General features: G+C 37.2%; 1 protein-coding gene across 2 annotated transcripts; it reads right to left on the reverse strand.

Annotated features, from left to right (window-relative positions):
- Window positions 1–2,433: 2,433 nt before the first annotated feature.
- Window positions 2,434–7,633, reverse strand: LSM6 (LSM6 homolog, U6 small nuclear RNA and mRNA degradation associated). Of its 2 annotated transcripts, none has more exons than XM_015814524.1 (4): window positions 7,606–7,633; window positions 5,844–5,957; window positions 4,659–4,772; window positions 2,434–2,634 (listed from the first exon to the last, which is right to left on the reverse strand). In XM_015814524.1, exons 2-4 carry the CDS (start codon window positions 5,935–5,937, stop codon window positions 2,600–2,602), a joined length of 243 nt encoding a protein of 80 aa, XP_015670010.1. In that variant the 5' UTR covers window positions 5,938–5,957; window positions 7,606–7,633; the 3' UTR covers window positions 2,434–2,599. The 2 variants fall into 2 exon arrangements, with proteins under 2 accessions (XP_015670010.1, XP_015670009.1); XM_015814523.1 differs by lacking the exon at window positions 7,606–7,633 and adding an exon at window positions 7,169–7,506.
- Between the last annotated feature and the right edge of the window lie 3,790 nt (window positions 7,634–11,423).

Below are 11,423 nucleotides of genomic sequence, written 5' to 3' on the forward strand. Positions count from 1 at the left end.
TCCAACAGGTATGCTGCCTTCTCTATGGCGTAACTAACCTTGATATACCTAAGCAGAGAAAGACCGTTACTCTGGCACAATGTCATGCCCTCCCTTCAGTTGTCATTGAAAGTCTATCCAAGAAAATTCCTTACGCAGAGGCAATGCCTCTATGGCTTTGGACACATAGAAACAAGAGAACACGTGCTTCTCTAGTTTTTGTATTAGAGACTTTCATATAGCCTTAGGTTACCATCACAGGTAGTCTTCGACTTACAAGTCATTTAGTGACTGTTCAAAGTTACAACAGACCGACCCCCCCCCCAAAAAAGCTCATGACCTGATTTCAAAGTTATGACTGCTGCAGCACCCTTGCATTCACCCTTACAACTGACCACTGGGGGACTGTAGCATCTCCCCACCCCACCCTGCTGGGTCCCTTCAGCCACTCATCCACCCAAGGAAAATCAAGCAGGTTGAAGCATGTATGAATTGGCTGGAACCGTCAAGCCTCCAGCTTCCTTCCTACCCAGCTATCACACTGGCGAGATCTCCCCTTGGTCATTGGAGGCTTGCAAGCCCCAGCCAGCTGATTTCCCCTAGGTTGCTGGATGGGAAGGAAGCTAAAGGACTCCAACAGGCAAGAAGTAGAGCACAGGATGCCTCAGGAGGTGAGCCTGGGCCTGTGTTAAGCCTCCTAGGGCCTCCCCCATCCCTTAGGCCAGGGATAGGCAACCTTGGCTCTTTTGAGTTGTGGACTTCAACTCCCAGAATTCCTGAGCCAACCATGCTGGCTCAGAAATTCTGGGAGTTGAAGTCCACGGGTCATAAAAGAGCCAAGGTTGCCTACCCCTGCCTTAGGCTGTCTTGCTTAACAGCCATCACCACTTGCAACTGTAATGAGCCTGCTTCATTATGGTTGTAACCTGAGGAGTATTTGTACTGTGTTCAAACGCAGGACAATTTTACATCACTGTTGCTATCAGATACCAACCTTCCACTATAAACATTGCCAGGTTCTATGTAGCAGTGTTCCAAATTCATTGGATAACCCGTACTATAAACTAGATTTAATGAGCACCTAGTTCATCATATTAGAGTGCTTTGTAATTTGATATAATCTTGCACATACTAATTCCTTATGTTCTTCTATACCCATCTGAGGCTCCTGACCCCTTTTAGATTTAATTTTTAAATTTATGTATTTTTTATATCTTCTTGCTTCTCATAATACTTTTTTAGAGAGTTACATTTTCATTCTTGATGTATCTTTTATGCTTTTTTAATGACTGTATCCCATCTTCCTTATGCTGGTCTATGACCATAATCAAGATTTGGTTTGATGTTACATCCATTTTTAATTGAGAAAAATATCCTTTTGGTCAGGAATCAGATGTACAGTCAGATGTACAGTCTGATACAGTTATAACATAAAAACAACACACCGGGGCAGCATATCTAATGTTAAGCTTATATTTATCAAATATGGTGTTGTGCTTTTCTATTTATATTACAGTGTAAATGAGAATTATTACACTTCTTAAGCTATGCATGTATTGTACAGAAATTTACAAAAGATCTTAAATCTTAAAGTAATTGTAAAGTGCATCCTAAATACATGTAATTGTATGGTTAACTCCATTACACTCACTTATTTTTAAGTGTTCCAAATTCAAAATCACAAATGTTTGAAGGAAGGACAACATATCAGTGCTTCTCAACCTTGGCAACTTTAAGATGGGTGGACTTCAACTCCTAGAATTCCCAGCCAGCACAATTGGATGTGCTGGCTAGTGAATTGAAGTCCATCCATCTTAAAGTTGCCAAGGTTGAGAAACACTGGTCTAATCAATGGTTAGTAATAATGAAAATTTTAAAAAAAATCTCAATTGTAGTTAGTCTTGAAATGACAATTAGAATATTAAGATTTAAGAAAATAAGAAAAATGGAATTATAAGAGCTTCACCAAGTTGTTGAATGTTATATTAAATATGATAACTATGTCCTAGAATGTGAAAATAGTCAATAAGATTTAGGAAGCCCCTAAGCCTGTTGAGGAGACAAAATAAATTGTGCTTAACAATATAAAAAAGTTGCCAAGATTCTGAATAAAAAAATAACTTCTCACAAATTGTGGTGCTTACTTCTTTCTTTCACATTAAGTTCTGGATTTTCTTTCCATTGCATTTTTATTGTACCTTCCATACCTTCCCTACTTTAATATGTTTGTTAATTAAAAGTCAGCAATTCACCATCTCTTTTTAAAAAAATTGGGAATGTTACCTTGCCTATCTAGTCACTGAAAACTCAGAAGACCATCCTTCCCACTTTGGCAGTCAAAAAGGTTTAAGTGCAGCTATTCTCCAGTTTGTAACTATTATCATTTGAGTACCATATGCTGTTTTAAAATAGCTTTAAAGATTAAACAAATCACACTATTTTCCATTTTTATTTCTTTTCAAAATACAAACAACACTGAAACAGGAAAATGTTCTATTTTGTTTTAACATTAAAAGAAAAAACAACCTTTCCATACAGATTATATAACTTTACAATGGAAGGAAGAAACAAAACAATTATTAAGAAAAGTTAATATGAAATATTCCATCTTCAGAAAGGCTCACATTCTCCTCTTCTGTGTACTTATGTATAAAACTGTTTAAAGGGAGAAAAATTATAATACATTAAACAAACTCATGATAGATGAACAATAATTACTGTAACTACAGTTCACAAATCATTTACTACTACTGAGCAGGAATATAAAAATAATTTTTGAAAGAGGGAGGGAGGTAGGAGAGAGAGAGAGAGAGAGAGAGAGAGAGGGAGGGAGGGAGGGAGGCCCTAATGTTGTCTTTTTTCAGAAAAATACTGAAGTTGTGCCATGGCATTAATGGGATAATGGTTTACTCCAGGCTTAGACTGCCTATCATTTTGTTTTTGTTTTTCAAAGAACTTTAATGTTTTTAATTACTGCCATTAAACACTGCTGGTTCTATTAAGCTTATTTTATTCAAGACTTTAAATAGGGAGTTTCTTGTAAACATCTCAGGTCTCCTTTGGAAAGAGTGATTACAGCATAACATAACAGGCAGAATTGAAAAATTCCTTTGTTTTTATGGAAAATGTTTTGCACTACTGAAAGAATCCATAACGTACAGTTCCAGGATTGCATATGATTTGGCCCATGTAAGTCCCTGTGTGTGATTTGGCAGCACCAGGCTAAAGATGGGGAAGGGAGTTATGAAATATAGAAGTTCTTATTTTTATCAAATTTATATATTTACTGTTCTGGTTTTTAAACAAAATGACCTAACATGCTCATCAAGCCTCTTTCTGTCATATGTATAAAGTAATTAGATATTTCACTTTATTTATTACATTTTTATGCTGCCCATCTCCCCTCTAAGATGACTCTGGGCAGCTTACAAGTTATAAAACAAGTAGAAAAATAAGTAAAATATTAAAACTACATAGATTAATATTTTAAAACTATACTGAAACCAGAGAGCAGGGTGGAATGGGGATGAAGTCTTCTCACCCTGTCAGCCACCTCCAGCTGTGAATGTCCTGCTCAGGCTAACCAGAAAAGCCTTCCACAAAGCCAAAAGGGTGGAAGCAGTTCTCACCTCTGGTGATAGGGTATCTCACAGGGATGGGGCCATAGCGGAAAAGCTCTTCTCCTTGGACCCGCCTGCTGGAATTCATAGCAGACAGGATCCATAACAGGCTTCTTCCGCTGGTGTGAGGGGGCAGGCTAGTCCCACTGGGGAAAAACGGCTACTCAGATAGCCTGAACCCATGCCATGTAAGGCTTTAACAACCAACACCTTGAATTGGATCCAGAAGGAAACTTGTGCAGTAGCGATGTTATATGTGCAGCCCTAGGTGCTCCCAGGATTGTGTGTGCAGCTGCATTCTGAACTAGCTGCAGTTTCTGAATACTTTTCAAGGGTAGACCCATGTAGAGTGTGTTGCAGTAATCCAGCTGAGAGATGACTAGGGCATGAGTGACCATGAACAGGGCCTTGTGATCCATATAAGAACACAACTGGTGCACAACACAAAGTTGCACAAAGGCTTTCCTAGCATGACTGCTACCTGCTCTTTGAGGAATCATGAGTTCAGAAGGACCCATGTTGGGCAATGACTTCATCTGGGGTAGTGCAACCCCATCCAGAATTAATGATAAATTACTGGATCCTAATGTCCCTTGCACCCACAGCCAATGCATCTTACCTGGCTTCACCCGTTGTCTCCCATCCAGTATTAAAATGTTCCCACTGACACCTTTCTTAAGTTTTTCCTATCACAATATCTTTAAACTAACTGAAATTGAACTCACAAGAAATTCCAATTTTCCTATCAACTTTCATTTCTCCAAATCCAGAAAAAATAATGAAAATTTCATGAATCTTCTTGTAATTGTAATATACAATATTGTAATATACAATATTGGAATTACAAAAGGAAACAAAGTTTTAAAAAGCAAACAGGAAAAGTTGTAAGGGAAATATAAACACTTTTTAAAAACAAATAACACTCTTGCATTAATACATTATTCATTCCTAGAAATTTTTTTTATTTCAAAGACTGCAAGATGAGAAAAGTTAGGTTTTAAATGATAAAACCAATAAAGTTTTAATTAAAAGGTAGTATTTTATAATAAGCATATCTACCATTATTTCCTCTGATGAAAGCATCTCCATATTTATTTTTCAATTGTCCATTTACATACTCTTCTGTCTGTTCCAGAGCAATATTCATGTAGCCATCCAAGCAGGCTAGTACACCTAGAATTAGAGTCATTCACATATTATAACGTAATCTTCCAAGCCTAGTACTGTTCTAAAATTTAAACACAAAGATATCATTATGCAATGTACAGCTAGTGAGAATGAAAGTTAGTTATGACATAACAGCCACCCTACTTTTATCTATCTAATACAATGCAATAGTCTGCCAAAGAAATTAAAGATACAAAATGAGAAAAGGGAGCCTACCTACAAATAATTAACACCACATCTTTTTATCTTTACAAACTATCCTTCACATTACATCCTCAAATTAATTTATATACTCCCTTTTGTTCTTTAAATTTACCACTTTTTTTTGAGACTCTCACCAATTCTAATTAAACATTACTTCCTTGGTTATGAGCCATTTAATCTTTTTTAATATACTGTATCTGTTTTGCAATTCTATCCTCATGTATTTTTCTATATGACCAAACCACCTCAAAATAGTTCTTTCATGCTACTCATTTTGGTATTCTATCCAAATTCAGCACTCTATTTCTTGACCCTATCTAGTTTTATTTTACATCATTCACTTTTTAAATAACCCATTCCCACTGCATTCAAATTATTTTAGCTTTCTCTTGACATACACAGCTGTTGCTTTCCTTATCAACCAAGCAGGCATAGCCATTTGTTTTCTGACATTCATCAAGATTTTGATCAAAATATATGAGAAATAACATCACTTTCTCAGGCACACTTAACAAACTAATCCTCTACAAATTTTATTTCATTCTTAATTTATACTTGGAAACCATCTTTTGACAAATTAAATATACAGGTACAGGTAGTCCTCGACTTAGAATCACAAGACCAACATTTCTATTTTAAGTTAGGGTGGTTACAAGTCAAGATAAAGAAGATCATAATACAGATATATAAAACGATTCACATGGAGAATTTTTTCTTCTTCAATCACAATGTCACAACTCCTATAAAGCTAGAATTCAATTTTGATTAAGAATTTTTCAACAACAGGCTATTTAAGGATGATCTGTATCTATTTCATTTTTGAAAAAGTACATAAATCTATCATAATTGGAAGATGAAGTAGGAAGAATATACCTCGGTAATCAACTCCAGAATTTAATTTCACAACAACTGGTCTTCCTATGATTTGCTTCAAGAAATCACTTGGAGTTTGTTTCCGTAGACTCATTTTGCTATTTTTCAAGTGCTCTATGGAAAAGCAGAAATAGGAATCTAATATTTGTCAAAAACATAGCTAACTTTAAGAAACTCAAATACTTATTACTTCAACATTACAGTACCAGTCACCACACAAAAGCACTATATTCAATTATATCTTCTAATATGCAGTACTCTACATGTTGTCCACATTTCTGTTAACTATACAACTAAATCTGCAGCTGAGAACATTCGAAATTGTCAGACATAATTGTGTTCTATATGCATTTTTTATACAGAATCATTTGGTAATCAATAAATTAAGCACAGTAAAAAAAACACCTCTAAACCTTAATATTTACATTTGGTCTTGGTAGGTTTCCTAAAATATCATTAAAAGTGAACCCTTAAATAAATCCAAAATATATGTGGCCAATTCCAGTCCCATATATTTAAGACTAAGACAAATTAAAATCACTTGACTTATATTTGACTAAGTTTGTATAGGAATGCAGTGCCCTTTTTAATTCTAACGTCTGTGTTTAGCCAGGGGGCTAGTAAAAACAATATTTATTCTAAACATGTAAGGCAGAAGTAGGCAACCTCTTTATATTTAGAACCTATACTTTTTTAACCTTTAAAGGCCATAAGAGGCATAGCACTGATATTGGTTGAAATAATTAATACACTACTGCTATGTCTCTTGTGTCTTAAAGGACATTTTTAACACAGCAGTTAAGTATGATAGAGATCTTAAAGTATCTCTTTTCTTCTTTATTTTAACAAAACTGCAGAATCATGCAGTCAAAAAACTCTTCATTTTGCCATCAAATTATGATGGTGAAATTTCATAAAGTTCTATGTGGCTTCAAAAAATAAGTGATGGGGTCAAAAAAAAAAAGGCTACCATCCACAATGTACACAGTTAAAGCTACAATATACTAGAAATGTACTTGAATTCCTAGAGTCCCACATTCTAATATTCCAGTTTATCATTTTCCTCCATATTCTTTGCCTTAGATTTTCCTACATTTTCTACTTTTGATTCCAGATCATACAAACTCATCACTACTATGTCAGCTTCAATTAACACTTTTTTTCAGCATTTTGCAGCTTCTTCAGCATTTTGCAGCATTTTGCAGCAATTATTATACTGGGGGGGGGGGGTTGGCGTCAGGCAAGAGTATTAAGATGCAAATATCTCTGAAGACCAACAGAAAAATAGCAACAAAAATCTGTTTACTGGGCAGCAGAAGCACTACCTGTAAGAACTTTAGCAGCGCGACAGACTCGCTTCCGACACGCTAATAAGTGGGGGAAACCGCTACTTCTGCAGCCGGATCTGCGGAAATCCTAACAGCGACCCAATTCTGCGCGCCGTGAGGTTGCACCGTCCTCAAAGGCGACTCAAACGCGCACCGCGGGAATAGTGCTGCAGCCTATCCCGTCCGTTCCAGGCGCCTGGCCGGCGTGCCCGAAAAAGGTGGCGGCGGGAAAGGAAAGGAAGCAGGAGGAGCGGAGAAGAAAGCTGAAGCTCAGCGCCTGTGATGAAGGGCCGCCACCGCCATTCAAAAACTTCCGCAAAAGACGCAGCAGCAGCAGCAGCAACAGCGGAGGCGGAGGCGACCGAACGCTCCTAAACCGCCCCGCCTTCTACTACAGCCCTCGGTTCGTGCCCTTCCCGCCCGCCTTCACTCACCCGCCTTTCTTCCACTTCCTTAATCAACTCAGGCAGTTCCCCGAACGAAGGATGATGGGCTGCTCAACGGACCAATCAAGGCTTCCCAGCTGTGCGCTGCAGCTATGGTGGCCAAACTCGGCCAAAATTCCTCCCACCTCTGTGTCCTAATAGGTTTGAGGCAGGCGTCGGGGTTAGCGCAATTTATAGGGGCTTCCTTCCCAATAAGTATACGCGTACGAGATCGGTCCAGATTATTCTCTTACAAAATGCAATAAATTAAAATCACAGTCTTTTTATTTAATGCAATGGATTAATCAGCAGTGTTGGATACCTACGAACCCACCACATTTGACATTTATCAGGAAGCAGTTATATTTTGTGTTATGATTTTCTTAGGTAATTGAATAAGGGCAGCCATGTGAGATAAAAGAAAAACTAGTACAATCTACTTTAACTATATATCAAAAGGAGGAGATATGAGTAAACATATCTTAATTTCCGATTATTTGCATATGATTTGTTTTCTCTTACATAAGCTGTTTGTTTTCATGCATCATCTGAATATCCTTCTTGTTTAATATACAACTTCCGCTTTTTAAAAAAATAGTTCCTTTGACAAACAAAGCAGAAAGTCCACTCCAAGTGTTGGTATGTTTGTAAAGCATGCTTCCTAGAATAATGGTGTCAAGGATACACAAAAAAGACAAGCAGAGAAAACAGAAGCATACCTTAGGTATGGTTTAAATTATTTTTTCTCAAAAAAAAATTATCTTCAGATTGAAGACACAAGTTGCCAGAAAGGTCCCTTGCATAAGCTGTGTTGAAATGCTTTTTATCATTTATATCCACATCAGAGGAACATAAAGCCATTGGGGCAAGCAACTTCTGGTGACCTAGTTCAGTCCTTCCAGTCCTGTACAGCGACATAATAGCCATGTAAGTCTGCATGAGATCCCCAGTGCAGTATAAAGTCTTTGGCATCCACTGTTTCCTATATTTAGGCATTATATCTCCTATGAAAATGTGTCCCCAGAACTGTCAGTTCGTCTAGAAGAAACATTACAGTTATTAATAACTTTATATAATAGGAACTTATATTTGTATGAGAGCCTTGCCCATTATATGAGTGACATAGGAAACAACTGAAATTTTGTGGGATGCCTTTCTATCAATTAAGTTTTGAAAATTCTAATGAATGAAAATGCCAGAAGTGAGTTCAACCTTCCTTATAAGGACAAATATTACAGGTGTGTAACATACATATATAATTATAATAATTTAAAATATAAATGGCATATCTGGAGGAAGTCCTATATTTAAAATATATATCTGAAAGGTGAAGATTGCAGATTTTTTGCATATACAGATTTCTTTTGAAAACTGCTCATTTACCTATATCAGGCAATATAAAATTTTTGACATAATCTCTCTTAATACTGAATATACTTTATTATCAAAGGTTAATATGAATTTTAGAAACCACCTGGGTTACATGTCAGATTCTAATACGAAGTTTGATGCATATAAGAAAAAGCCTTTACAACAGGAAGCATTCAGAGAAAAGGCTAAGTAACATTACACTGTTATACTTATACGGACTGATTGTATGTAATCTGCATTCATTCATTCTTTTATCTGGAAACACTATTCAGCATTATTTAAGATAGTGCCTTTTATGCTAATATTTGTAAATAACAGAGATCTTTCATGTTTTGCTGGGATTGAATATTCAACAATGGAAAAAGCACAGTAGCACTATGTTTTGAACTGTATTTTTTTACTCAGCAAGCTTCCTCCAAACAATTATATCAGATCAACTTGATTGAAATCTAAGAGCGGCTTCAATCAATGAAGTATAAGCAAATGCAAAAGAATGCATATTGGGGCAAATATTTCTGAGTTGATGTACAGTATACATTACTGTAATCTGAATTCATTGTGCTTGACCAGAAATTTAAAGTTGTATATATTAAAAAGTTGGGCCTTAAAAAAAAGGTATCACTGTTGTGCAAACAGAAAATACTATATTAGGAATTATGGCTAAAACTGCAATGGCCATGTGAAGCGAAACTATTACATATAGCATTGGTCAGTGTACAGTCTCTCATAGAGAGACTGTTAAGCTGGCTAAAATACATAGTTACAGATAAATTGATCAATAGTTTGGAGTATCCCATGAGGAAAGGTACAATTTAGAAACCTGTATAGCTTATTTTAAAAAAATGAAAAGGAAAAAAGAGTAAAATTATATATGGTTTGAAGAAAGTTGGCATAAAGATACTAAAATCAAATTCGAGCAAATGAGATAACATGAAATGCTTCTTATCATATATTGATGGCTGTCTGAATAGTTATAATCTCATGTCCTACTGTGGGCTTGTCATGACTGCTTTCTATGAGAACAGAGTGGTGCACTAAATGGGTCAGGGCCAGAGGCAGATAAACCATTTGGGTTAGTGCAGGGCTTTTCAACCAGTGGTACGGGTACCACCTGTGGTACGTTGGCACCTGGCAGGTGGTATGCGACCATCCTAGAAAAGTGGTAGTGGGGGAGGGGAATGAGCTGAACCAGTGGCAGCACCGCACAAGCCTGAGCGAGAGATGGCTGGAGCTGCAGGGCTATCAGGGCTCAGCGGAAGCGCCAGGATCAGCGCCAGGCTCCAGTTGGAGTTCGGCGCTGATCCTGGCACCTCTGCTGAGCCCAGAAGAAGCGCCGATCAGCTGGAAAGCAGCAATGATCCTGGGCGCTTCTGCTGAGCCCAAAAGAAGTGCTGATCAGCTGGAATGTTGCAGCATCTCCAGGATCTTGTGATTTACATTCAGATACTTGGCAACTGATTCATATTTATGACGGTCACAGTGTCCCAGGGTCATGTGAAGTGACCAAAACCTGCTGCAACCACCCAGCAGATGGGGGGAATAAAAACCAAACACCCCCCCCACCTCACCCCTGCTGCCAATCGTCAACAGAAATGCTCACAAGAATGAAAACCTCGGACAGGAGGAAGAGTGCGGCCGGGCGGGCAGGTAGGTGTCTTGTTCGGCTGTGGCTTGGGGGGCACTTTTTTCGGTGCCATTGTAACTTCGAACAGCCACTAAGCGAACTGTTGTAAGTCGAGGACTACCTGTACTTTATCACTTTCCCCCCCCCCCTTTTTTTGGTCAAGTTTTTGACACCTTGCTAGACGACTGGTGGTACTCGGATACTGCCATATTCTAAAAGTGGTACAATGGGTGAAAAGGTTGAAAAGCCCTGGGTTAGTGGACACAGTTTCTGAGTTCATGACGTTACCTTATATGGAAACAGTTGATGGTTAAACCATTTACAGTTCTTTGGAAATATTATATTTATAACAAGGTGTCAATTCTGAATAATATTCACCCAACAAGCAAACTGAGGTATGCGTTATCTCCTTTACCAGGCAAAAGAAATGCTCATTAATTATTAACAAATGCAGGATAATATCAGCATATGAAAGTGAAATATGGTTGAATTCTATCTACATATTTTTATAAGGATAGTGTAATTGTATCTGTTAACAGGCAACTTAAGAATGCTACATTTTCTGAATGACAAAATGTAAATGATATGGTCGTTGGAGGGCTTACATGTTTATTGTTAATAGATTGTTTAATAGATTAGAACTCTGGAAGGGAAACTACAGTTTAGCTAGGTTGGTTTCACATAATTTACTTCAGTTAAATCACAAATAGTCTTATGTGTGTTGATCAACAATTGCAGATAAGTGCTCTCTTTTTAAAAACTTATACTGATGAAAAGATGCACTAATTTTTCATTGGAGTACTTCATTACGACACTAGGTCTCAAAGCTTTA

This window comes from Protobothrops mucrosquamatus, unplaced genomic scaffold (genome assembly GCF_001527695.2).
Source record: "Protobothrops mucrosquamatus isolate PMUCROS unplaced genomic scaffold, P.Mucros_1.0 scaffold259, whole genome shotgun sequence".
NCBI lineage: Eukaryota > Metazoa > Chordata > Lepidosauria > Squamata > Viperidae > Protobothrops > Protobothrops mucrosquamatus.

What these genes read in the sequence shown, in the direction of transcription:
- LSM6 (XM_015814524.1), bottom strand. Translation starts at nt 5,937, where the DNA reads ATGAGTCTACGGAAACAAACTCCAAGTGATTTCTTGAAGCAAATCATA. An exon ending in TTCTGGAGTTGATTACCGAG is followed by an intron (nt 4,773 to 5,843) that starts GTATATTCTTCC and finishes CTCTAATTCTAG; the next exon opens with GTGTACTAGCCTGCTTGGAT. An exon ending in TTTCATCAGAGGAAATAATG is followed by an intron (nt 2,635 to 4,658) that starts GTAGATATGCTT and finishes CCCTTTAAACAG; the next exon opens with TTTTATACATAAGTACACAG.